Source organism: Bos indicus, chromosome 1 (genome assembly GCF_029378745.1).
Source record: "Bos indicus isolate NIAB-ARS_2022 breed Sahiwal x Tharparkar chromosome 1, NIAB-ARS_B.indTharparkar_mat_pri_1.0, whole genome shotgun sequence".
In the NCBI taxonomy this organism is placed as follows: domain Eukaryota; kingdom Metazoa; phylum Chordata; class Mammalia; order Artiodactyla; family Bovidae; genus Bos; species Bos indicus.
Genome location: NC_091760.1, coordinates 71,777,673 through 71,804,829, shown reverse-complemented (window position 1 = coordinate 71,804,829; position 27,157 = coordinate 71,777,673). Strand labels below are relative to the sequence as shown.

At 44.8% G+C, this 27,157-nt stretch overlaps 1 protein-coding gene across 3 annotated transcripts; it reads right to left on the bottom strand.

Annotated features, from left to right (window-relative positions):
- On the bottom strand, positions 1–26,421 carry NRROS (negative regulator of reactive oxygen species). 3 transcript variants are annotated; one of them, XM_019957379.2, is made up of 3 exons: positions 26,239–26,421; positions 6,709–6,829; positions 1–2,238 (listed from the first exon to the last, which is right to left on the bottom strand). In XM_019957379.2, the coding sequence occupies exons 2-3, from the start codon at positions 6,814–6,816 to the stop codon at positions 268–270; spliced, it is 2,079 nt and encodes a 692-aa protein (XP_019812938.2). In that variant the 5' UTR covers positions 6,817–6,829; positions 26,239–26,421; the 3' UTR covers positions 1–267. The 3 variants fall into 3 exon arrangements, with proteins under 3 accessions (XP_019812938.2, XP_070645336.1, XP_070645340.1); XM_070789235.1 differs by lacking the exon at positions 26,239–26,421 and adding an exon at positions 2,331–2,433; XM_070789239.1 differs by lacking the exons at positions 6,709–6,829; positions 26,239–26,421 and adding an exon at positions 6,540–6,696.
- Positions 26,422–27,157: the final 736 nt, after the last annotated feature.

The window sequence follows — 27,157 nt, the reverse complement described above, 5'->3', positions numbered from 1 at the left end:
TTTGATTTTAAAAATATTTATAAGACACATTTTTTTTATTTTCACAGAATATCACTTAATAAATATTTTACCAAGATGGTTGAGGATATACCACAGTGAAGGAGGAAGAACCTGGGACAACTAAGGGATGGAAACATTTTAAACTTTAATTTAAACCTCAGTTCATCAGATTTGTCTTCTGCATCAGATCTTGAAACTCAGCAGAGAAGGTGTCCTTACATGCACAGACCAAAGTTCTAATGTGGGCACGTTAGAACATAGTCGGGGTCAGTATATGGAGGACCAGTGGCAGCGGCTCTTGATGACCTGCAGCAGAGGCTTCCTGAACGTGAGGAAGGTGATGGTGCAGGCCACCAGCAGGGTGAGGCAGCTGGGAAGGATAAGCACGAGGTACAGCAGGCCCATGTCCACCCGCTCCCACTTACAAACCTGAGGAACGCCTGCGGGCAGCTCCGTCAGGCGAATGACCTTGGAGGAGAGGTTGCAAGTGACCATGGCCAAGTCGGCAACAATGTGCAGGCGCTGCAGGGCCCCCCAGTCCTCCACCCCACAGCAGTCATATGGATTCTGACTGAGGTAGATGGTCCGCAGGCTTCCTGCGAGCTGCTCAGACACCGCCCTCTGAGGAAGGGCCGTGAGCAAGTTTCTGCGGAGATCCAGGGTCTGCAGGGCCAGGCTGCCCCCGAACCTTGGGAAACTGGTCAAGGCATTTCCTGACAGGTCCAAGCTCCTCAGATTCTCAAACGCAGAGAAGTCCAACTCTGTGAAGCTGGAAGTGAGGCCCACGTTCCTGAGAGACAGGACCTGTAATGTGGGGGCAACATCCCAGAGAGGGGCAATGCTTCCATTCAGAACCCCCCAGTTTCCAGACAGGTCTAAGTGGGTGAGAGCGGTGCCCTGAAACGAGCAGTCTTGTAGTGCCTCCAGCCCACAGTCCTCCAGGGACAGGCTCTGCAAAGATGCCACATTTCTGAAATCCACACAGCCAGGGGTGCCCCCGGGGTCCAAGCTTGCAGGCAGGGGACAAAGTGAGATCTGATTATGGCTCATGTCAACTGTAGCGAGGTTCCTGGCATTGGCAAAAAGGCCAGCGGGGACACCCAGGAGCTGGTTGGAGCTCAGGTTGAAGGACTGGAGGCTCCTCAGGCAGCCAGGGAGCCCGGGAGCCAAGTGCAGCTCTGAAAGCTGGTTCTGACTCAGGTCCAACTCCACAAGCGCCCCTGGCGGTTCATGCTCCCGGATGTGGAGCGTCACCAGGCAGTTCTGCTTGAGGTTCAAGTGGGAAAGGGAAGGCATTTTTTTAAGGAAGCCATCTGGCAGGTACTGGAACTGGTTCTGGCTCATATCCAGGAAGCGGAGACTGGAGAGGTCGCTGGACGCGAACTCCTCCCAGAGGTTGACGGTGGTGATGTTGGTCACGTTGCCATCCACCAGGAGGAACTGGGCCACCATCTCCTGTGGTGAGGAGGTGTTGTACAGGTCCCTGTAGAAGCCCATGTTGTTGTCCCGCAGCAGCAGCGTGTGCAGCTTGCTGCACTGGGGCAGGAGGGGGAAGAACAGCAGCTGATTGTGAGAGAGGTCCAGGGTCTCCAGTTCAAAGGCGGCCTCTCCCCCAGACGCTAGGAACCACTCCAGGACGTTGTAGCTGACATTGAGGGACCGCAGCTGGGTGAGGCTGAAATCCACAAGGCATGGGAGGTTGTTATAGGCCAGGTTGAGGTGTCTCAGTTGTGTCAGGCCATCAAACGCACCACCCTCAATCTCAAAGATGTAGTTTCTCTGCAAATCCAGCTCCCTGAGGTGGCCCAGGCCCTCAAAGACGGACTCATCGAGCCTCATGATGATGTTCCTCGCCAGGGACACGGACTCCAGTGAAGACAGGTTCTGGAGCATGAGAGCCGCCATGTCTTCCGTCAGGGAGTTCCCTGACAAGTCCAGCATGCGCAGACCGCGCAGGCCGTGGAGGGCGGCTGCCGTCTCCTTGTAGCTCTCGGAGAGGGCGTTGTCAGGCAGCGCCAGGCTGCGCAGGCGGCCCTGCTCCTGAAAGGCGACGTGGCCGATGCGCTCCAGGTAGCAGTCGTGCAGACTGAGGCTCTCCAGGAAAGGGTAACGCTGCAGCGAGTTGTTCCCCAGGGTCCTGAGAGGGTTGGCATCCAGGAGGAGCGTCCGGGAGGAGGGCGGGAGATCGCTGGGCACTGAAGCTAGGTTCCGCCCTCGACAGTCAGCCACTCCATCCAGCTAGGTCCAGAAACACACTGGTCAGCGGGGCAGGGGGCCTCTGAGGTCGGGGCGTACGTACAGAAATAGAGTTCACTCATCTGACTGCTTACTTAATGCTCCAGGTCTCACTCAGAACACACAGTGTTTAGGAAGATTGGAGCTCCTGTCCTCAAGTGCGGAGTGCTGACATTTGCTCTTACAGTTTGGTTTTAACTGCAGAAAGGGACCAAGGATCAGGTCTCTACCTGAGTTTGAATCCCTCCTCTGCCCTTTGTTCCCTATGTGACCTTGAGCAAGTAATTTAGCCTAAATCTGGTATGTCTTTGGGAAAATGGAGATAAAGTTATTTAGCTCTGTTGGTAAAGAATCTAACTGCAATGCAGGAGACCAGGGTTTGATCCCTGGGTCGGGAAGATTCCCTGGAGATGGAGATGACAACCCACTCCAGTATTCTTGTCTGGAAAATCCCATGGACAGTGGAGCCTGGTGGGCTACAGTCCATGGGGTCGCAAGAATAGGACATGACTTAGTGACTAAACCACAGTACCTACTTCAGAGGACTGTAGTGAGATTGGGCAAGAGGTTACACAGTGCCTGGCACTCAGTGGAGCTATTAATGCAGTGTCTATTGCATTGTTAATGCTATGATCTTAAGATCTGTGTGTTTAACAGGGACGCTGCTCAAGAACTAGCAGTGCTGTGGCACCCTGATTTCACCCAAAGAAATTTTGCCCAGGAGGCTCCTCTACACTCCTAGCTGATAAATATTACAGCTCAGGAGGACTTGAGAGCTCATCACCCTGAATCCCCTGAAGTAAAGGGGGTTCTGGAGAGGACAAGTGAAGAGCCAACGGCAGTGCTGATACTGGAGCCCAGTGCTCTCACTGCCAGATTCAGTGCTTTTCCTGAGCGCAGTGGCATTCCTTTCCATAGACTGGTCAGTAGGACAAGGTTTGTGATTGTCTACAATTGTGGACCCAATCCCAGGGGAGAAGAATCTGAGAGAGAGGAAAAAGCAGCACTTTGAAGAGATGACAGACTGAAGTCTGAATCTTGGCTGTGCTACTTACTAGCTTTGGACTCTGGGCAAGGAATTAACCTCTTGGAGCCCCAAGTTCTTTATCTGATTATCAAAATAAACCTTCTCATAATTAAAAATGGATACACTATATAAATGTACAAAATTATTCAGTAACCTCAGTCTCTCCTTCAAAGAAATGCCGTTATCCTTCTGTTACATCTCCTCTGAACTCCTTCCAAAGATATTATCTAACTTAAAAAAACCATTTTTTTTTTTTGCAACATAGATGGACCTAGATATTATTATACTAAGTGAAGTAAGTCAGAAAGAGAAAGACAAATATCACATGATATTGCTTATATGTGGAGTCTTTAAAAAAGAAAAGGATACAAATGAACTTATATACAAAATAGAAATAGACCCACAGACATAGAAAACAAACTTACGGTTATCAAGGAAAGGTGTAGGGACAGATAAATTAAAAGTTTTGGATTAACATAAACACACTGCTGTATGCAAAATAAGCAACAAGGACTTACTGTACTCAATATTTTGTAATAACCTACAAGAGAAAAGAATCTGAAAAAGAATATATATATATATATATATATATCTGAATCATTTTGCTATACACCTAAAACTAATACAACATTGTAAATCAGCTATACTTCAATTTAAAAAATAAATTAAAAAAAATTTTAATGAGACTGCATTCTAAAAACTATTCAGTAATTAACTTCCCCTGCCCCCATTAATAAAATGTGATAGACATATTGCCTTGGCAATAAAAATAAATTTGATCACATTCTTTTTGGCAACTGTATGTTACTTCATTGCATGAAGAGCACAGAAGTTGAGAGCCAGATCTCTAGGATCAGCCCACTGATTCTGCTTTTTATCAAACATGTGACCTTAGGCTGGTACCTAACCAGTTAAGACCTTCATTACATCACCTGTAAAACGGAAATTATACTTGTAATTTTCTCATAGGTTTGTTTTGAGGATTCAGTGTGATTGTCAATGTAAAGCACTTAACACAGAACCTGCCATATAAATGCTTAATAAATGTTAGCTAGACCGATTATTCAGTTCAGTCGTTCAGTTGTGTCCAACTCTTTGCGACCCCATGAATCGCAGCACTTAGCACGCTCTAATTAATTAACCTCCGGTTGTTGAGCATTTATTTGTAATTTCCAAATGAACATTAGGATGAATTTGTCTAGTTCCTTCTATATCTCACAGCCCAAAAAGTTTCCGGAGTTTTGATTGGGACTGCATTATAATTACAGAGTAATCTGGGAGGAAACAGACATCTTTGCAAAATTGAATCTCCCCATGCAAAATCAAGATGTATTTCTTTATTTGAGTAAGTGTTGGTTTTTCCCCCTGTGGGGACTAAAGAATACAGTGATTAGGGGCTTTCCTCAAGCTCTGAGACCCTGTTTCACCAGAGTTGCTACAGTTGTGGGGGACCCGTCTCTGCAATTCCTGCAGCCCCACTGACGTGTTGCAAAAAGACCACATGGCCATCAGAGCCCAAGAAAGCTTTCTAGGTCAACTTCACGATAATGTCACATAGCTATTGCAAAGAGGGGCTTTGGAGGGTGCCTGCACTTTCAAACCCTCAACCTTCAATTCAAAAGAGCATAGGAAATCCACTCTTTGATCTCACTGGTAACTGAGTCCCTACCAGGCTGCAGGGGGTCAGGGAGGGAGTCTCCTGCTTTATTCCCTCCTTCTATGCCTGGTAACTCCTGAATTTGCTATTGTGATGTTGACCTTTCATTGCCTCTGTAAGAGAATAAAGAAAGTCTGTATAGCAGAGACTAACAACAACAACAGCAGATAAAACACATAGCACTTAGCACATACGAGGCACAGTTCTGAGTGCTTTACATACACTAACTCATTTAGTCATCACTGAAGTCCAGTGTTATGGTATTACTGGTTGGTACTATTATTACCTACATGTCTTACAGATGAGGAAACTGAAGCACAGATTGGCTCAATGTCACCAGCTAGTAAGTGGTAGGGCTAGGGTTTAAACCTGTTCTGACTCATAACCCCTACCTTCTGCGTGCATGCGTGCCAAGTCGCTTCAGTCGTGTCTGACTCTTTGCAACCCTATGGACTATAGCCTGCCAGGTTTCTGTGTCTATGGGCTTCTCCAGGCAAGAATACTGGAGTGGGTTGCCATGTCCTCCTCCAGGCGATCTTCCAGACTCGGGGATCGAACCCACGTCTCTTACATCTCCTGCATTGGCAGGCAAGTTCTTTTAGCGCGAGAGCCACCTGGGAAGCCCAGGTTTAAACCTGGTCTGGCTCATAACCCCTACCCTCTACTGAAGTCTCTTTCAGCGTAGTGGTTAGAGGTTACTAAAAGTGGTTAAGAATCATGACCAGCTGGGTTTTTAAGATTCATCAGCTTGAAGAACACATTTTTGAATGTATTAACCCTGATGACTTCCCAGGTGGCGCTAGCGGTAAAAGAACTTGCCTGCTAATGCAGGAAACATAAGAGATGCAGGTTCCATCCCTGGGTTGGGAAGATTCCCTGGAGGAGGACATGACAACCCACTCCAGTATTCTAGCCTAGAGAATCCTACGGACAGAGGAGCCTGGAGAACCACGGTCCATAGTGTTGCAAAGAGTTGGACACAACTAAAGCAATTTAGCATGCAGGCACACATTAATCCTGGAATCCAATTTATCTTCCCAGTGCCTAGTACATAACGTGTGTGTGTGTGTGTGTGTGTTAGTTGCATAGTCGTGTCCGACTCTTTGCAACCCCATAGACCGCAGCCCACCAGGCCCCTGGCTCAAGGAATATTCATTAACTGTATGTTTCTCAAGCAGACTTTTGACACCACTGAGTTATAGGCAAAGGAGAAACTTTCTAAAGTGTGCTCAGTTGTTAGGATTCAAGTCTGCTTCCATATATAGGCTGAAAGCCCAGGAAAGGGTGAACCACAGAAGCTCAGGTATCTCTTGCCGGACTGTCTTAAGCCTGAGCGTGGTGGGGATGTTGCTGTGCAGGGCAGCGTGGGCAGCACGCTCTTCAGTACAGCTGGTTAAGAATTCGCTACTGGCTCACACACAGGCTCTGAGGTAGGGCTTCTCCAAATTTAATATGCCCCACCCAGAGACTCTGATACCATTAGTGAAGCTCCATCATCCAGATTCCTAACAAGGTGTTTTTAAAGTTTCAGGTGGCTGCCCTTGGTGTGCCTCTGAGATCACCTGTCCTCAGTAGGTATGAGAAAGGTGGGGCAGGGCCTTTCCCAGGCATCATATTTACCTTTTATTAAAGAAAAACTTGCACATGGCATCGTGGTAAGAAGGTACAGAGTGATTCAGACTCATTCATCCCGTCCCCTCCTTGATTGACAATCCATCAGCTTTCGGACTGGACCCAACCTTGTCAGGACAGGAGCAACAGACAACTTGGAGTACCCAGGAAAACTCACCAACTCACAGCCCCCTTGCGAAGCTGCTGTGACCATTCCACTTCGGTGCCTCCATTCCACTGTCAGAAAGTGAAAACCCAGGCAGAGCCAGAGGGGCAGTAGCTCCATCTCAAGTGCAGCACTGTGGACAGAGGGCAAGGAAGGAGCTGGTAAGAGAAGGACATCCCAGAGGGCTGCTGTGCCCTCCTTGTAGAAGAAGCCAGTTCCCACTGTGTCCGCTCTCGGAGGCCCACAGCTATGGGGAGGTGGAAACCCACAGATTATTCAAATACCTCAAGTTAGCCAGCACATTTAACCTTTCACTGCAACTCTCAACAAGAACTCATTTTCATTTTGCCTCTACCATTTGGTGGGCAGGTGGCTGAACCTGAAACTCTCAAGAGTCCAGAAACAGAAGAGAGAAGCAAATGTTTTGAGGAACCAGGTCTCAGGTCACCTAGAGTTTGCCATGTCTTGTAGTTCTGTTGAAATGTTCCTCTCAAAGCTCAGATCTGCCTGATGCATCGCCTGAACTCAATAAATACTTGCTGAATAAGTGAATGAAAGAATAGTGAACTGGGATTGAAATATTAACTGTATCCTGTGGTCTCATAGAGTTACTAATTGTTGTGTTGACATGAGGCTTTTAGAAAGAGTAGATCTCATTGATTAACTCATTTGAATACAGACCTTTGAAAACAGGATTTTGGTATTTTGCCTCCATAAGGGAAACGCCTGAGGGAAAAATGAAAAAAAGCAATCTTCAAATATAACAAGGACTATGATAAAGTGTGGTTACTGGCTCTCTTACCCAGCCAGTGAGCACACAAGAGAAGTCATGAGGAGGCATAAAATTATACATATACCAATAGAATTTAGATATGCAGATGACACCACCCTTATGGCAGAAAGTGAAGAACTAAAGAGCCTCTTGATGAAAGTGAAAGAGGAGAGTGAAAAAGTTGGCTTAAAGCTCAACATTCAGAAAACTAAGATCATGGCATCCGGTCCCATCACTTCATGGCAAATAGATGGGGAAACAGTGGAAACATGGCTGATTTTATTTTGGGGGGCTCCAAAAATCACTGCAGATGGTGATTGCAGCCATGAAATTAAAAGACGCTTACTCTTGGAAGGAAAGTTATGACCAACCTAGACAGCATATTAAAAAGCAAAGACATTACTTTGTCAACAAAGGTCAGTCTAGCCAAGGCTATGGTTTTTCCAGTGGTCAGGTATGGATGTGAGAGTTGGACTATAAAGAAAGCTGAGCGCAGAAGAATTGATGCTTTTGAACTGTGGTGTTGGACAAGACTCTTGAGAGTTCCTTGGACTGCAAGGAGATCCAAGCAGTCCATCCTAAAGGAAATCAGTCCTGGGTGTTCATTGGAAGGACTGATGTTGAAGCTGAAACTCCAATATTTTGGCCACCTGACGTGAAGAGTTGACTCATTTGAAAAGACCCTGACGTTAGGAAAGATTGAAGGTAGGAGGAGAAGGGAATGACAGAGGATGAGATGGTTGGATGGCATCACTGACTCAATGGGCATGAGTTTGGGTAAACTCTGGGAGTTGGTGATGGACAGGGAGGCCTGGCATGCTTCGGTTCATGGGGTCACAAAGAGTCGGACACGACTGAGCGACTGAAATGAACTGAACTGAACTGAATAGAATTTAGAAACAAAGAGAAACTTTAATGGAAATGTAATGTACCCCCCACCATTGCATTTTTACAGGGCCAAAGATGAAAAGGCCAAAGACAGTAATAGGTTATTCAAGATCAACTTAGTTGCCAGGCTGGAAGTAGCCTGCAGACTCCCCTCCCTGAGTTCCAGGTAATTTCTTACCCAGGAGGTGCTGTTGAGTTGACTGTCCTCTTGTTGGGAGAGTTTACAGCCGGGTGGCATCCCCTCCCAGCTCTGCATTCCTCAGAATCAGAGGTAATTCCCTGGCCCCCAGCATTTCACCTGCCCCATCCTTTCCTTGACATCTACCCAGGAAGGCCCACAGGATCTGTTCTTGAGTCTCCTGGACCAGCAGTTCCAGTGCTACCATGAATCTCCTCCCCTATTCCATGGGACCCACAGACCTTTCTGCCTGACACATCTAGCCATCTCGGGCCCCTTCCTCTTTCCCTTTCTTCGAATAAGTTTATACATCTCTACAGCTAATTTTAACATTCTGGTCAGATTTGAATACTCACCAGTGAAAACAGACGGACAGAAAAGCTAAGTGAAACCAGGTAAGTCAGCTTTAACCTTCGCTTCAGGTCGGGCCAGCTCCCCTTACCACAGAGGGAACCTCCAATTCAGAATTTATCCGTATTTGCCAGACACTGGGAATCCCCTTCCCAGGCTCACCTTCCGCTTCTGCACTTGTGCAGGAATTATTACCTTATGGCATATGCAGGGCACAGATGGCAAAAACAGAGCCATATGGGCTGCTCTCCTCAGTAAACTTCCAATCCTCACACACACAGGCACACAAGGTGGGATCACTGCCTACCTTGAGAGAAGGTTGCCAAACTTAGCAAATTACAAGATGCCATTTGAATATCAGACACACAACAAAAAACTGTTTTAAAAATTTGCCAGCTTTAATGTTTCTTTTCTTTCGTTTTTTTTTTTTTTTGGCTGTGCTGCATGGCTTGTGGGATCTTAGTTCCTTGACCCAGGGATCGAACCTAGGCCTTGACAGTGAAAAGTGCTAAATCCTAACCACTGGGCTGCCAGGGAATTCCCCAAACAACTTTTTAGCGTAAATATGTCCCGTGCAATATTTGGGACACACTTATACTAAAAAAAAAAAAAAAAAATCACTGACACTCAAATTTCACTGTATCCTCTATTTTATTGAGGAGAGGGAGGTGGGAACCATGGACTTCCTTCCTTCATCCCTCACCCTCTCTGTCAGGCTTGGGATGGTACATGCTGCTGTGACCTTCTAGAACTGTCAACCCTGTATACTGATATCAAGTTCAGATGTATTCAGGGCAAGAGTACAGGAGTGTAACTCTGCAGACTGGAATGCCAAATAGGCCTGATGTCAGTTATGCCCAGACTGTAACTTTAATTTCTGGATCAACAAGAAAACCTTTGCAAATTTAAAGCATATTTTCTCCTAAACTCAGCCAACCAGCCCAGAAAGCCTCTTGCTGTACCCTCTGGGCACTCTATCTTTCATGAGGCAGCACAGGAAGATTACAGGATTTGGAACCAGACAGATCAGGGTTTGAATTCTGGTTCCAGTATTTGTTATTCGTCCCTGAGCCATTCATATGAAGTCTCCGAAACTCAGCTGATCCTTCTATAACACAGAGATAATAATAACTACTCAGAATTTTTATGAGAATCAAATAGTATATATGAAAGTACTTCAACTATGAAGGTACTTAATAACATAATTATTATTTTTGAGTTCTTAACACCTATGGGCTGGTTGAGTAGCTATAACTCCTATGTGTAATCTCCAAGGTAATTTAATAGCTACAGAAAAAGGGGAAAGAATGAATAATTTGGTTGGAAGAATGAATAAATCATTATATCAACTAAAATTGTAAAAGTTATGTGAGAAGGTTGGATTACAAATTCTGCATTAATAAATTCCAGAACAAATGTATTTGAACAGAAACAAAAAAGGCTAATCCTAGTAACAGATGAGAGCTATTTGTCCTTGAAGCCATGGTTTACCCTCCCCAACTCAGCTCTGGTTCGCTGGGGGCTGACTTCTGAGGGCTCTGGATGTCAGCTGGTCTCCAGCTGGCCTGGTTACTGGGAGGTTAGTTAGAAGGTAGAAGGAAAAGAAAATCCATGGTATTTCTCTCCCGCCCTCTCTGCCTGGGACTAAGAAGTTCTTAAGCTTTTTCTGGTGACTTCCAGGCTCTGGTAACTTCCTTCCTCTATCCTCCCCCTACCTAGGAAGGTGGCAGCTTCCTGAGGTTGCTAATCTCTGGACTAACTGTCTGTTCTCTAGTTGGTGTCTCAGCCTCTTCCATCATGTGTACCCAATTTCCTGCATTAAATTTCCTCTGTTTTTAAATAATCTGTGTGTTTCTGTTTTCTGGTTGGAGCCTGGCTAATACAGTGATGTAAGTGAGCATGAGCTTGGAACAATACTAAACAAAAAGGTATGCAATGACTCTGAAAAGCAATAAAAGGCTTTCAAAATAATAATCATTTATTGAGGAGAGGGAGGTGAAAAACACTCTTCCTGGAGCATGTAGCTGCAGAAGCCTTCCTTAGAGCCATGGCACAGTGAATTGTGTGTACTCAATTGTGTCCGACTCCTTGCGACCCCATGAGCTACAGTCAGACTCCTCTGTCTATGAGATTTCCCAGGCAAGAATACTGGAGCAGTTGCCATTTCCTACTGTTGGGGATTGTCCCTACTCAGGGATCAAAATTGCATTCCGGATTCTTTACCACTGAGCTACCTGGAAAGCCCAAGGCACAGTGAAGGATACAAGATTAACAATTGGAATGCCAAATCTTCATGGGAAAATCCCATGAACCTTCTTCTGTGTGCACAGGACTGCCTCCCTCCTCCCACACTTAAGTGAGGACCGCTTAACAGCATCTCCAAATGGATGAGAGTGTCTATGTGTAAGCATGCTTTTAAAAAAAATAACCCTCCCACTTTATTCCTATCTGTCTGATAACTTCTGAAAAATACATCCATTTTTAAATCAAATGTTACTCATCTTAGATACATTTTTGGTGGAGAAAAAAGAAGTGAACGAAGAACAATTATGATGGAGAGTACACATGACGTATGATGTTAATAATTTAAATGAAGTAACCTGGAACCTCCCTTCATTATATTAAAGGGGCTTGGATCAAGGGTGCCTATTTCATGGGCTTGAACCACAGTGGGAGCCATAGAGTAATACAAAAGAACTGCAAATCAACCCATGTTCCAAGTAGAGCCTGATAAGTACCGTGTTTCCTCCTGGTCTGGGTGACCACTGGGCAAGTATACAATATAAGACCTGAGATCCTGACATGAGAAGCAGATGGCATTAACAGAATCTACTTGCACCTCTTTTTGTTAAACCAGATAATGAAGTTGAAGAGTTTTTTCCAAGTGTGGAAGCAGAAAATGCTAAATCCATTTTTTTTTTAATATAGTAGTGGCTCAGTCAGTAAAGAATCTGCCTGCAGGGTGGGTTCAATCCCTGGGTTGGGAATACCCCCTGGAGGAGGGCATGGCAACCCATTCCAGTATTCTTGCCTGGAGAATCCCTATGGACAGAGGAGCCTGGTGGGCTGCAGTCCATGGGGTCACAGAGTTGGACATGACTGAGCAACTAAACACACATGAAGATTGCCAGGAGAAATAACAATAACCTCAGATATGCAGATGACACCACCTTTATGGCAGAAAGTGAAGAGGAACTAAAGAGCCACTTGATGAAGGTGAAAGAGAGTGAAAAAGCTGGCTTAAACTCAACATTCAAAAAACAAAGATCATGGCATCCAGTTCCATCACTTCACGGCAAATAGATGGCAAAACAATGGAAACGGTGACAGACTTTATTTTCTTGGGCTCCAAAATCACTGTAGACAGTGACTGTAGCCATGAAATTAAAAGACGCTTGCTCCTTGGAAGAAAAGCTATGACCAACCTAGGCAGCATATTAAAAAGCAGAGACATTACTTTGTCAACAAAGCTCTGTCTAGACAAAGCTATGGTTTTTCCAGTAGTCATGTATGGATGTGAGAGTTGGACCATAAAGAAAGCTGAGTGCCGAAGAATTGATGCTTTTGAACTGTGGTGTTGGAGAAGACTCTTGAGAGCCCCTTGGACTGCAAGGAGATTAAACCAGTCAATCCTAAAAGAAATCAACCCTGAATAGTCATTAGAAGGACTGATGCTGAAGCTCCAATACTTTGGCCACCTGATACATTGGAAACATCTGATTCATTGGCAACGACTCTGATGCTGGGAAAGATTGAAGGCAGGAGAAGGGGATGACAGAGGATGAGATGGTTAGATGGCATGACTGACTCAATGGACATGAGTTTGACCAAGCTCCGGGAGATGGTGAAGGACAGGGAAGCCCGGTGTGCTGCAGTCCATGGGGTCACAAAGAGTCAGACATGACTGAGCGACTGAACAACAACAAATAAGTCCTATATTCATTTATTCAGCTAATGATTTCTATAATCTCTCTATTATCTTTTATCTTGTCATAGTTATCATGGATATTACTAAAGTCAGAGACTGTGAATTTCTTATTAGTGGAAAGTTTTGAAGGAACAAGATGCCATTGACCTAGATGTGGGCAGGAGACAAGATTCTATACTGTCTGTAACACGTCTGACTTGGAAATATTAAGATTATAAATCCCATGTCGTGTGTGAGGCCCTCTTAGTGTTGTATTTACATTTTTTCTCTATCTTCTATCTACTCTGTTTGTGTCCTCACAAAATGTCCTTCCTGGTTCCTCTTTAAGAAGTCCTTGAAATATCAGGACCTCAAATGCTTAGTGGCATCCCTTATATAACCATTCATCTTGATACTATGTTTTCTAATCAGATATCAAAAAAACCTGTGATTCAATCCCACATTCATCCCTTGTCTATAAAGAATATTCCTTTTTTTAGACAGAAAGCCAATTGGCTTTCTGTCTGGTTTTTCTCTTTCCAGATCTGGTCATCATAAATAAGTGGTGAAAATAAATTTATTTCATAAAACAACATGCACCAAGACTATATTCTGAAACAGGAGGACACTAACAGTGAGGAGGAAGAATGTGTATCGGCTGCAAAAACTCCTGTTTTAGAAATTATGCTTGTTTGTTTTTTCTGTTTCTACAAAACAATAGGGAGAAGCTTCTGCTTCATTGAGCCAAGTGAGGTGAAAGGAGACTGACTGGATGGCCCCGCGGGTTGGGTGGAACGAGGGGAAGGGATGGGAACATTTACTCCTTTTGGAAGGAGCATCCTGATCCTGCCAGGAGTGGCTGTGCAGTGCTTCCTTATCCATCGTCATGACTACATCAGTACTGGGTTCAGGATTGCTTGGATGGAAGAAGACTGTCACATACAGGCCAAGGAGTGGCTCCTGTCCAGGAGACCTGGGTAACACTTTCTTTTGTAAAGGACAGGGAAGAAATGATAAGTGAAGCCTTTTGATTGGTCTCTGCTTCTTGAAGTCCTGAAATTTCCATCTCTATCATCAAAAGAAGCAAAATACAGGATGGCAGCAGTGTCCCTGTTTTTGTCAGGTCCTCTGACAAACACTGGAGAAGGAAATGGCAACCCACTCCAGTATTCATGCTGGAAATCCCATGGACAAAGGAACCTGGTGGGCTATAGCCCATAGGGTTGCAAAGAGTCAGACATAACTTAGCGACTAAACAGCTGACAAACACAAATGTACACTATTTTTTTCTTCAAACGGACGTAGGTTTTCCTGTATTAATAAAATACAAGGTCTTTTAAGGGTTATTGATTCCAACTAGCTTTCTGTTGCTATGTAATGTCTTAATCAGCAGATAGTAAAACACAGCCATCAGGTAAGGGCTGATCTATAGGTATTTTTGTGCATACAAAGGGCTCCTCATACTCAAAGTTTGGGAATACTGAGGAATAACTCTGGGCTTCCCTGGTGGCTCAAACAGCAAAGAATCCGCCTGCCAATGCAGAAGACACAGGTTCAGTCCCTGGGCTGGAAAGATCCCCTGGAGAAGGGAATGGCTACCCACTCCAATATTCTCGCCTGGAGAATCCCATGGACAGAGGACCCTGGTGGGCTACAGTCCATGGGGTCACAAAGAATCAGACAGGACTGAGCAACTAACACACACACACACATAGGGAGTAATTCTGACCCGAGCTTTGGGTTTGCTTTGTTGGTGTTTTCTGCTTCATTTTCACAAAGGATGCTGGATTTCTAGTATTCAGAGGCACCCTGAACATCACCTCCTCACTCCCTCACCTTCCCACCCTCTCCAGCTGCTGCTACTACTATTAGCAGCTGCCACCAGAGCTGGGACTGCAACCTCTTTGCTAAGGGCACTATTAGCAAGTGCTAAGAGTGTTATCAATACATTAGCACGTAATTGAGAATTTTCTCTGCAAAATAATCAGATAAGCTAAAAAAGGCTTTCAAGAAAGAGGCTTGTAGGTGAAAGTGGAGAACTCTCAGAGGTACTTGGTGTTAGAAGCAAGTATTTATAGACTGGTTGGGGGTGGGGGATGAGGAGCAGAATCTCTAGAAGCAGAGTTGGCACAAGTGTGGGGTGTAAACGTATGACAGTGACATCCCAGAACACAAAAGTCACAGGCACTAGGGAGAGGACTCCATAGGAAGGGAGTTCGCCTTTGTTTAAAAATAAAAGAGCAAATCCCACTTGGGATCCTGGGAGAAAGGGAAGGGCAGCTGGTCACAGACCACAGAGAATAGATAATGAAGAACAGAAACCCCAGTCTGTGACCACTTCAAATAATTCCTACTACCAAAAAGTATTTGAATGCCTCAGGCAAGCAGCTCTAGTCTCTGAGTTTCAGCAAAAAAAAAAAAAAAAAAAAAACTCAACTGTCTCCACATGGTCATATTTAGCATCTCGCCTATGAGACCACCTGCATCCTGAGTCTCCAGGTGTCCTGCCTTCGGAAACAAAGTCCCACCTCAGTAGTACCCTTGCCAAAAATTGTTTGCCCTGAGCCCAGTCAAAATGAAAGTTAGAAAGATACAGACTGTAAGATGTCTCACAAGACAACTGGCTTCGACTCTTTAAAAAAAGTCAGTTTTAAAAAACAAAGAAAGACAGGGGAGGGAAGAAGTCTGATTACAAGTGACTAAGAAACATAATACAGTCAAATCTAATGCATGTAACTTGAGTGGATTTCGGATTTTAAAAAAATCTCTAAAAGAACATTTTGAGACAATTGGGGAAATTTACATGTGTACTAAATGATGTCTTTTTAGATAGTATTATGTACAGATGATATTACCAGACTGTTGCTATCTTTCTTAGGTACGATAAGGATCCTGTGGTTATGTACAAAAATGTCTTATTCTTAGGAAATGCGTGCTGTAATATTTGGGGGTGAAATTTCACAATTTCTACAATTTATATAACCTTCCTTCAAACGGCTCAACAGAGAGAATTAAAGCAAATTACTACCAACTAGCAAATTTAGCATTATACTTTCAACTTTCCTGTAAATTTCATATGTTTCAAACTTTTTTTTTTTTTAAGAGGAAAATGAAATAAAGGTGGGAGTTCCTAAAGGGAGTGTGATAACGGTAATCTTTTGTCCCCAAACTTCCAGGAATGTACCTTTTTTCAAAAGTTCTTCTCAGAAAGGTACTCAGGAAACATTTAAGCTTAAAATGCATTACACATAAACCTTTAAAATATCCTGAAAATTCTAACACTTTGACATTTGAATCAGAGCTTCCAGACAGCACCTCTCTCTCATACCTGAAAGGGGTAGAGGTTTTAGATCACGTGGTCTGACTGTGGTTCAAGAGACGTGATTGATGTACTACTGTAACTTCCACTGTCCAGGTACATAGCTCTGTCCACCACAACCACAGTCCCTCTGGAGGGGCAGTCCTCAGAAGAAGCTTGTGAGCTCATCACTATCTGTACCTCCACCAAGCTGACAGGAAGTACCTGACCCACGGAGGTCAATCCTTACATGCGGCCGGCACCCATGAGTGATCTCAGTGCAGAGACAAGGGAGAGAATTAGGTAATTGGCAGTGAAATTGGAGCCAAGAGGCACAGAGAGAGAAGGTGGAATTGAATCTTGAGGGATTTGCCATGAGGAAGCAGTTAGAAGCTAGATGACAAGGCACAGAAAAAACAGAACAGGACAGAACAGAATGAGACAGTCAATGGGGAGCAGAGAGCAGAGAAGACGCTGGGAAGAATGGCAAGAGGATGAACTGCACAGGCTGGGAGAGAGGGTGGCGAGAAGGGCTCAAGGCTGCCTCTCTGGTTCCTGGTGTTTCTTGGAAACTGCTGGGTTCATTTCTGAGCTCCATGGTGTTCCATGGTAGTACTTCACCACCATCACCACCTGCATAGGCTGGCCCACATATTGCATCATGGCAATGAAAAGAACCTAAATAAAACAGGACTTGTGCTCTTTGGTAAGCTTAAACAAAACAATGTAATATTTCAAAAAAGCACAGTCAAGTGACTGAAATCTGAATGCAGGAATGTATTTTTCAAAGTGCATCCTACAGGCAAGAATCACAAGGGATGATAAAACTAAACGTGAAATTTTGTTGGGAAACAAGATATTAATATAGTCTTAAAGTATCTTCTTATTTCATTACTTGTTAATGCAAAAGTAACAGCTTTATAGTGGAAAACTGGCAAATGCCTCCTTAACCAAATGATCGAAATACTTTAAAGGCTTTACTGGGGTACTTGGTAAAATTTGAATACAGACAACATTTGAAATATAGAATTATATCAATGTTAATTTACTGGGCTTCCCCTGTGGCTCAGCAGTAAAGAATCCACCCGCCAATGCAGGAGACGTGGGTTCAATCTCTGGGTCAGGAAGATCCCCTGGAGAAAGGAAATGGCAACCCACAGTACTTTTGCCTAGGAAATCCCATGGACAGAGGACTCTGGCCGTGCACCTGGGGTTGCACAAGAGTTGGACGCAACTAAGCGACTACACAACAATGTCAACTGACCAAATTTTGATCATTGTCCTCTGGTTGTGTAAGTCTATCCTTGTTCTTAGAAAATATATAACGAATTATTTAGAAGTAAAGAGCATGATGTCTGCAACATTACTAATGTTCCAATTTCTCCTCATTCTCACCAACACTGGTCATTTTCTGTCATTTTTATTATAGACATCCTAGCATGTGAAGTGTATCACTTTGTTGCCTTGATTTGCATTTCCCTGATGACGAATAATGTTGAGCATTTGTCATGTGTTTACTGACCATTTCTGTCTTCTTTGGAGAAATATCCAAAATGTGGACCTTTACATCCAAAGATTTTTAAATTTCGATGTTGGAATTACATGTAAAAGAAAATGCAGAATAGTTATAAAAGTAAAGGCCCAGTTGTATCTTTGATCAAATTAATTCATTCCCATATTTTGCAAAGAATATTGACTTGTTAAAAAAGAACATGCAAATTGAGGATTGGAGCAAAAGAGCCTTTAGAATTGAGATGTGTTATTCAGACCTCATGATTTGTTTCTCTGGCTTCCTCTCTTACTAATGAATTTGTTAACAGAAAATAAACTTACGGTTAACATTAGGGGACAGATGGAACAGGTTCAAAGCCTGGCTCTCATCTTGGGTACATCACTCAATTTCTTGGCCTCAATATTCTTCCAGTAAAATGGGAATGGCTGTGCTGCAAGGCTATTACTGTATTAAGACAACTTTTATAAAAAGTTAAAAAAATACTTTTTGTCATCCTTAAGTATCCTCATTCCCAGGAAGCTGTCCACCTGCCTAGGCTTAAACACAATGAGGGGCAGCTCCCTGTTTTGTGAGCAGCTGGTTGTACTACTGGAGCCCCTTTGCACTTGCTTCTGGGACCTGGATCCCACTCTGAGCCTGGACAAATAAGTGAGGAGTTGCATCATTTGAATTTAGTCACTGACCACACTTTTGAGGAGAACTGTAGCTTTCTGAAGGGACTACCCACCAGTGTGCAGGAGGTGAGAACACTCAGACCAGAAAGATGAAATGATATGGACAAGGTGCCACAGGGAACACACAGCAGTAGCTTCCAAGCGCTGGTTTAAAATTCAGATCTCTTTCTCCTACTCGGAGCCTAGCACATCTGGTCAGCCAGCCTCCACAGAGGATCCTGTGAGAAGAATCTTCATCTGGGAAGGGCTCCCTCCACCTGGAGGGAGCCTGGAGGCCACAGAGGCTCTTCTTCCTTTGGGCTCTTCCTATGGCAATTCCAGGCAGCCAGGGTGTGGAGAGTGCTACTCTGTGGACTTCCATCTCCTCGGGGCTACAAATGAGTCAACCAGCTTCCCCGTGTGGTCAGGGTCAGCCTTTGGAACCAAGAGAAGTCAGTGTGCTCCATCCCGTCCCATAGCCACAGGCTGCATCTGGCCACAGGCTTAAAAATTGCAAATCTGCTCCTATTGGGGTGGTAGTACCTTGCTGTCACACGGCTGGTGGTATCACCTTTGTGCAGAGAGACCCACACTCTCTCTCTGATAGGCATCTAACCAATAATGTATTTGTTTCAAACTTGTCACTTCCGTTCAGTATCACAGGTTTGTTCTCTCTGATCACCTCACTCTTGTGGTGGCTCTGGTTGACAATAATAGCTGCCTTGCTGACCTCACAGGGTTTTGTCAAGACTGAATGAGAGAATGTGTGTGTGTGACAAGGCTTTGTCAATAAGGAAATGTTGTGGACTTCACTAACAAGATAGTGTCAGGTTAAAGGGAAGGCAGAGTTCCTCTACAAACAGGGAGCTGGTGTTAAATAACACAGAGGGGCTGCAACACCGTCTCCCTTCTCTGTGAGCTGCAGGGTATGGGCCTTGGGACATTCAGGGGAGACATCACCCAGAGTCTGTGAGAGATTATGCACGGAAGGGGTTACAGGTGATAACTGAGGCTTACTGCTCAGAGTGGAAATATATCACTCCCACTCAACCACTGACCTTAGTTCCCTTGAGAAAGAGCACACCTCAGGAATGAAATGATATGGATTCCTGATAACTGACCAGCTCAGAGGGATAGTATTCAAGCTCCCAGAGCGCCTTCCAGGCTATTAGCTGTAATAACTAATGCTTATGGAGTGCTCACCTTAGAATAAGTGCTCTACATAAAATAATCTTCAGAAAATCCTAGCAAGTAAATGTTCTCTTCCTCACTTTAGACTTGGTAAATTGAGGCTCTCTTGGGTTTGGGACAGCTACAGAATGTCAGAGCTGCAATTCAAATTTAGTCTGTGAGTCCAGCAAAACTCAGTGTCAATCCCAAAAGCCCCAGCCACCTTGGAATATCCTTGACCAACTTACACACTGTTTCTCTGTGGGAAAGGCCCTTTTTCAGGCCTTCTCCAACTGCTGAACTCCTATTCATTCTTCAGGGACCGACATAGGTGTCACCTCCTCATATCCTAACAGTTCAGATGCATAATGATCCAATAATTCAAATAATATGATATTATATTATAGATAGTTATAACTCCTATGGAAGTTTTAAATTACTTGGTTTTTCTATTTATGAAAAAGAATGTGGGTAGTTATTAAATATTAATAGTAATTTCTCCAAATTTTTATTATGAAAAATTTTAACATAGGGCAAAGTTGAAAAAACTTTAACAGGGATCACTGGTATACCCACCACCTATATTCTAATACTAACATTTTATTATACTTGCTTTTCCCCTGGAGGAGGAAATGACAACCCACTCCAGTATTTCTGCCTGGAAAATCCCATGGACAGAGGAGCCTGACAGAGTCAGACACAACTGAGCAGCTGAGCACACATGCTTGTTTTTAATTATACATCCATCCATCTACCCATCCTTCTATCCATCCTGCAAGCCATCTTGTTTTTTGATTCATTTCAAAATAGATTGCAGTCATCAGCACACCTCCCCCTAAATACTTCAGAATGCAAAACAAGTGATTTAACCTTTAAAAAACGTTCCTACTTTTTCAATCTTCTGGGTCAATTTAATTACTTTAATCTCAATTTAATTGAGATTGCAAAGTCAGCTGTTTTATTTGGAAAAAAAGTTTCTGTCTTGTAAGAGAAAAAAAAGATTTGATAATCACAGCCTCAGTGTTCTCAGCCAGAATTAGGAGGAAAGCAGCTCATCCTAAACAGTGAATGACTGATATCCTCTTTAATGCACTGCTGTTTAATAGATATTCATATAAGTTTTCATTATATTATATAATGAAATGTTCATGGTATAGTTTCAGGACAGTATGGGAGATAGTTTTACCCTTTTCAAAATCCCCCAAATTATACTAGCAAGGTGGGCCTCCTGCTCTAAGGCTATTTCTTTTTCTCTCTTAACACTTATTTGAATTCCCAGAGGAATGAAAGTAATGTGATTTTTTTAACCCTTTCATCAAAAAAATAATGATTTTAGGGAATTTTTGGATAAAGCAAAACAATTGGATTATGACTTGTTGCATGTGTACGTGCTCAATCATGTACAACTCTTTGTGACCCATAGACTGCAGCCTGCCAGGCTCCTTTGTCCGTGGAATTTTCCAGGCAAGAGTACTGGAGTGGGTAGTCATTTCCTACTCCAGGATAACTTAATGTTACTCGTTAATAATAATAGCACTTGAGGTTGCAAAGGCTTCTTATAGATATTTGATCTCATTTAATACTTGAAACAGGGGACGACAGAGGATGAGATGGCTGGATGGCATCACTGACTCGATGGAAGTGAGTTTGAGTGAACTCCGGGAGTTGGTGATGGACAGGGAGGCCTGGCGTGCTGCAGTCCATGGGGTTACAAAGAGTCAGACACAACTGAGCTACTGAACTGAACTGAACTGAATACTTGAAACAGTTCTACACGGTAGGAATTATCATCTCCATTTTTATTGTGGTAAAATATACACACAATTCACCATTTTAACCTTTTTGAGTGTACATTCAGTAGAATTAAATGCATTTACACTGCTGTGCAATCTCACCATTATCCCTCTCCAGAGGTTTTTTATTATCCCAAAGCAAAATTCTGTCCCATCAAACAATAGCTCCCCCTTCTTCCCTCTCCCCAGCCCATAATTACCACTAATCTTTCTCTATACATTTGCCTATTCCAGGTACCTTATATAAGTGGAATCATATATTATTAATGTTTGTCCTTTTCTGCCTGAATTATTTCATTTAGGGTAATAGTTTCAAGGTCCCTTCATGTTATAGCCTGCATCAGAAAGTCATTCCTTTTTGTGACTGAATAATACACAGATCGCATTTTGTTCCCACCATTAATCCATCAGTGGACATTTGGGTTGTTTCTACCTTTTGGCAATTGTGAATAATGCTGCTGTGAACATTAGTGCACAAGTATCTATAGTACAGTCATTGTTTATTATTCCCATTTTACAAACAATACATCTAAGGTTCAAAAGGGCTTCCCTGGTGGCTCAGCTGGTGAAGAATCCGCCTGCAATGCAGGAGACCTGGGTTTGATCCCTGGGTTGGGAAGATCCTCTGGAGAAGGGAACAGCTACCCAGTCCAGTATTCTGGCCTGGAGAATTCCATAGACTGTATAGTCCATGGGGGTCGCAAAGAATCAGACACAACTGAGTGACTTTCACTCTCAAGATTCAAAAAGGCCAAAGTGAATTGCTTAAGTCTCATAGCTTGTAGACAGTGAAGCCAAAACTAGAGGTGAGTACTTCCCTAGCAGCCCAGTGGTTAAGACTCTGAGCTCCCAATGTAGGGGACACAGGTTCCATCCCTGGTAGGGCAACTGAGATCCCACAAGCTGCTCGGCACAGCCAAAAAACAAAACCAAATCAGAGCTGAGTTCCGGCCCAGATAGGAGGTGCTGGATGTGCACCTGTTTGGGAAGAATATATATTGGGGGAACGTTCAGCTGGGTTGTACAGGTAAGTATTTATTGGTAAACAGATATCCCATGAGCCCCCACCCCAGATTCCTGGCTGCCCTCTTGGAACTCCTAGCCCCCTTTCCCCCATTATCCAGCAACAAAGGAGGTAACATCTGACCTGGGGTTGGGGAAATCCCAGGATCCTGCCTCTAAGGACAATGTCCATTCCAATTGGTTAGTGCCTATACCTATGGTGTTTGATATTCTGAATAGTACTCTTGAGTGTTCACGTAGTCAAGGTCTTCTCTGTGGATGAGGTACCTTGTCAATGCCATGGTGTGTACCTATGACAAAGATGAGAGCCTCTGGAAGTTCTGCAAAAAGAGCTATAGAAAACCTAGAAAAAACTGAGGATTTAGAAGGAAATAAGAAGACACTAATATTAGCAAAAGTTTGATCAGTTTAGGGACCCAAGGATGGAGAAGGAAATGGCAACCCATTCCAGTATTCTTGTCCCAGGGACAGAGGAGCTTGGTGGGCTGCCGTGTATGGGATCACACAGAGTTGAACACAACTGAAGCGACTTAGCAACAGCAGCAGGGACCCAAGGAAGGGAACAAGAACCTAGAAAAAGAGAAAGGTCATAGAGAGAGCCCTATGAGGAAGACTCAGGGTGTCAGGCTGAGCAGTGATGGGGAGACCATCAACATGTCAGAAGGTGAAGGAGGTGGCCCGGGGCCAGGAATGCAAAGACTCACTTTCCCTGACCCTGCAGGCTGAGGGAGGGAGCTCAGCCTTGGCATTTGGTGGGACCACTGAGGGGAGACACTGGAAAGGCAGAAGAGACCTGAGGGATCGTGGCCGGGCCAAACAAAGAGTGAAACAGGGACAACCAAGAGCAGCCAGTGTCCAGCCTGGCTAAAAGAGAACAACATGAGGTTGTGGGAGAGTGTAATGTGCACCCAAGGTGATCCCCTGCAGGGCACTGTGGGTGCTGGGCTGCCTCAGACACTTAAGTGCTGCTTGAGAGAGCCAGGGTGGAAAAACAGAGCCCCAAGGGTTACCTTGTGAAGAAAAATCCCCTCCCTATTCTTTTCTTTCTTGGAAGGGACAACAGAAAGTTCTGGGGTATAGAGCACAGCATCTGACCACAGTGACCTTGTGGGTTAAGGCGGGAGGTGGGGAGTCCCTGGGTCTTCAGAGGGCTTTGTGGCCATGTTTAGCCATCACTGGTACCAATCCTGGTCTTCATGCCCACCTTGCTGGTGAGATGCACTCTAAGGTTCCACTTCCTCCTTTACGCCCTTTGCTCAGTCTAAAATCACTCACACATTAAAATGAGAAGACATGTGTGGTTTGGTCTCAGCTCCTGACTCCATTCACTCTGGAAACCAGTTGGTTTTGTCTACCCACATTCATTTCTCGTTCTGGTAACGGCTCCTCAATTCCCCTTTGAGGAAATCACCTCTTGTTTTCTTTCTTGCTTTTATTTTTAAAAATGTTTTATTTGTGGTAAAATACACTAACATAAAATTTACCACCTGAGCCATTTTTAAGTGCATAAATTTTTAGTGTTAAGTACATTTACATTGTTGTGCAACCAACCCCCTTCCTTTCTTAAAAATCTGTGTTCTTTTGGGTCTGGCCTCAACTCAAGGCTCCAAAGTGAGGACTATGAACAAAGCTGGGCCCATCAGAGCTGCCTAATTCCTTGACCACAGTGATTGGTTTATAAAAGGTACAACACAGATGCCAACCCCAAGAGAATCAATCCAAAGATTTCTGCTAGTACTACTAGAAAAGAGGCGTTCTCTTCCTACTTCAGATGCCAAACTGATAGGAATTAAGCTTAAAGCTTCAGGCAGCCATCTTTGCCAACAACTTTAGGATCTGCCTAATAATGAAGCCTACACAGAGGAAAGCAAAGCTGAGGAATGAAGATAGATGGATTCCTGGCAATGTTTGAGCACCCAGATCCAGCCATGCCTGAAGCTATTCCCCATAGACTTTTTTTCATTATTGGAAACAATAAATCCTCTCTCTCTCTCTCTTTTTTTTTTTTTTTTTGCTGAAACCAAGCTCAGTTGGATTTTTGTCAATTGCAACTAAACAACCCCTAAACTCAAGCTGACATTTGCTCATGAGGCTTGATAAAATCATGTCCTTTTCCCCTCTTCTCACCTCTCTGAGCTTTCCGAGATCATCACCTAACCTAGCCTAGAATCTCCCACATAGTAAACATATGACATTTATTATATTTATTTGATGACGAGGTTGAGGAGAAGAAGAATGCGGGAGGGCGAATGAGTGTAACAAGGAAAAATATTTGTCACTAATGTGCAGATCCATCAGTGAGCATCCCTGAGCATATAAGCCTCTTCCAAGAAAGATAATGTTTTTTAACCTTGAGTGCAAGCCCACCCTGCCCTAATGTATGTGGTTACAGTGTGGATCTGAGCACGATGTGAGGTACGCCTAGTGTTCCATCCAAGAGTCTAGCTCACACTTGGTGATGTGGATGCACATTACAGCCAGAACACAGATTACAATCAGTACTGGCATCACTTTTTTGAAAGAATCACAAAGACTAGAGACAGACAGGTCAACATATTCCTAACACAGGCCCAAAGACAATTACCAGGAGCCTTCTGCTTTTGGATGATGGGTTTAAGGACTCTATGGGATCAGGTTCACATGGGTTTTCATGAAGTTCCCATGAGGGCACCCGTTAGATAAAATCACCTTCTTTGTGAAAGAGGTCTTGGGTTTTGTTGAATCTAAACACAAGAGTTGAGGTCCCCCACCCCATGATTCTATAATCCCCTCTAGGAACTCTCAGACATACATGTACAAACCTACGTGGTATGTGAGGAAAATAAATAAGCCTCAGGGCTATATAACCCAGTAAACCATCAACAACCACAGAAAGAGTCGGTACAGCCAGTAGGTGAAGGGGGCACAGGAGGCCCCAGTTCAAGGCCAACTCTATGAACTGGATGATTCTCCCATCCAGATTGCTAATAGGTTGTACCCATCATGGAAGAAACCTCCACTGGAGTCCCTTTACCCCCAATAACCCCCTTGGGAATTGCACCACTCTATGGGGTCGTACAGAGTCGGACATGACTGAAGTGATGCAGCAGCAGCAAACCAGCCCTATCCAGGGGTTCCCTCCCTGGGACCCTGCCTCAGCCTTCTGCAATCCCAGCCACCCTTGGTCACGTGGTCACCTCCCCTCAGGGGTGCAGCGAACTGGCAGCTGATTCTCAGGGCAGCCTGCAGCCCACTTGGTGGCTCCGAACTTCTGTCAGTTCCTAAGGGCTGGGGGATATATGCTGACCCTTTCAGAATCCAGGCCACCTGGAGATGGCCTGAGGGCTACAAAAGAGCACTGGACACCAGGGTCAGAGAGGCCTGGAGTCAAGTCTCTGGGCTGTGGGAATCTCCCATGGACACACACTCTCGGTGGGGAAAGGGTTTTGCCTGTCTTCACAGCTCTATCCCCACCCAACACCTTGAACTCGAACTGGGTGGCACGTGGAAGATATCCTTAAGTATGTCGTTATTCATCAGTCTCCCGGTCTTCATCTATGAAATCGTGGTTCTCAGTCCACAATGTGGGGCAGGAAAGGCAGGCTCAGTGTTCACAGCCGAGGCTCATTACATCCAGTCACCCAGCCCCAGGAGGGAGCATTATTGTTCCCATTTAGCAGATGAAGACACTGAGGCTCAGGAATTCTCCCCATAGAGCCAGGAATCAAACCCGGGTCTGACTCCGAAGCCCTCGCTGTTTCCACTACACCATGCCACCCCTAAGTCTCCCAGAGAAGGTATTTCCACCTCCACCCAGAGCCGCAGCACCCAAACAGAACTGGTGGAGCTTGGATGCAGCAAGCCACAACTTCCCTGTCAGCCCCCCACTGCGGGCCACGGACGCTTGACCTCCTACTTTCCAACCTGGTCCGAGCCTCCCGCCTCCGGAGGGGCCGCGGCCGCCCTCCCGGTGGGGAGCCCTCCCGGTGGGGAGCCCGCCCCGCAGGAAATACTCACGGCTCCCGCAGGCCCAGGCGGCTCCGCGGGGCGCATCCTCTCCCGGGACTCCGGCCTCCTCCTCGACAGCAGCCGAACGCGGGGCTGAGCTGCCTCCTCTCTCTGGGGCATCAGATTATTTTAGCACTTGCGGAAGGAACTGACGGAAACTGAAGTCACATGGAGAACAAGCCGCTCAGCAACTCAGCACTCGCAGAGAGCAGGCATCTTAGAGGGAACTGCAGCCGCAGGGGAGGCGGGGGTGGGAGGTGGTGGGGGGGAGGGTGGCGAGGAGGATGGGAGAACGCGAGGGCGGGCAGGAGGGCGGGAGGCAGTGGCCCTCGGACTACCTGCCGGATGAGTCGAGAAGGTAAGGTATTTGTATGGTCTCCCAATCGTGTTAACCGAGGCTACTCGGGCTTTCTTACCTTAGAGATTTTGAGAAGGTGGGCCCCTGCCTACAAGCTCTGCTGACCCAGAAACTCTTCTTCAAGGTTAGGTCAAGCTAGGTCAAGCTAGGGCAGATTTTGAGAATGGGTAGGATACACGTTTCCCAAGTGGGAGAGAATCATCCACCCAGGTCGTCTTTACTTGACTCCAGCATATAAAAAAAAAAAAAGAAAGAAAGAAAGAAAATGAAATGGAAATTGCTTTGTGGAAGACTGTCAGGGTGCCCTGAACTTCTTGGATGAATTTGTTTGTGCCCGATGTGTACAAAATTGCGAAGAATTCAAAAGAATAATTGAATTGGTAACAGTCACCATCAAAGGGGTGTGCCAGGCACTATGCTAAGAGCTTCCTGTGCATTATCTCCTGTTCTCCAAAAGCTTACTATCTAGTAGAGAAGGCAAAATATTTACAGCGTCTGTTGCATGCAGAATGAGTAATGCAAAGAAGCACACTTGGGGAGTTTTAGAGCCAGGATCTCCAGTTCTGCTCT

Coding starts and splice junctions, on each gene's coding strand:
- NRROS (XM_019957379.2), bottom strand. CDS start 6,816: ATGGAGCTACTGCCCCTCTGGCTCTGCCTGGGTTTTCACTTTCTGACA. Junction 2,239..6,708: donor CGCAAGGGGGCTGTGAGTTG/GTGAGTTTTCCT, acceptor TTCTGGACCTAG/CTGGATGGAGTGGCTGACTG.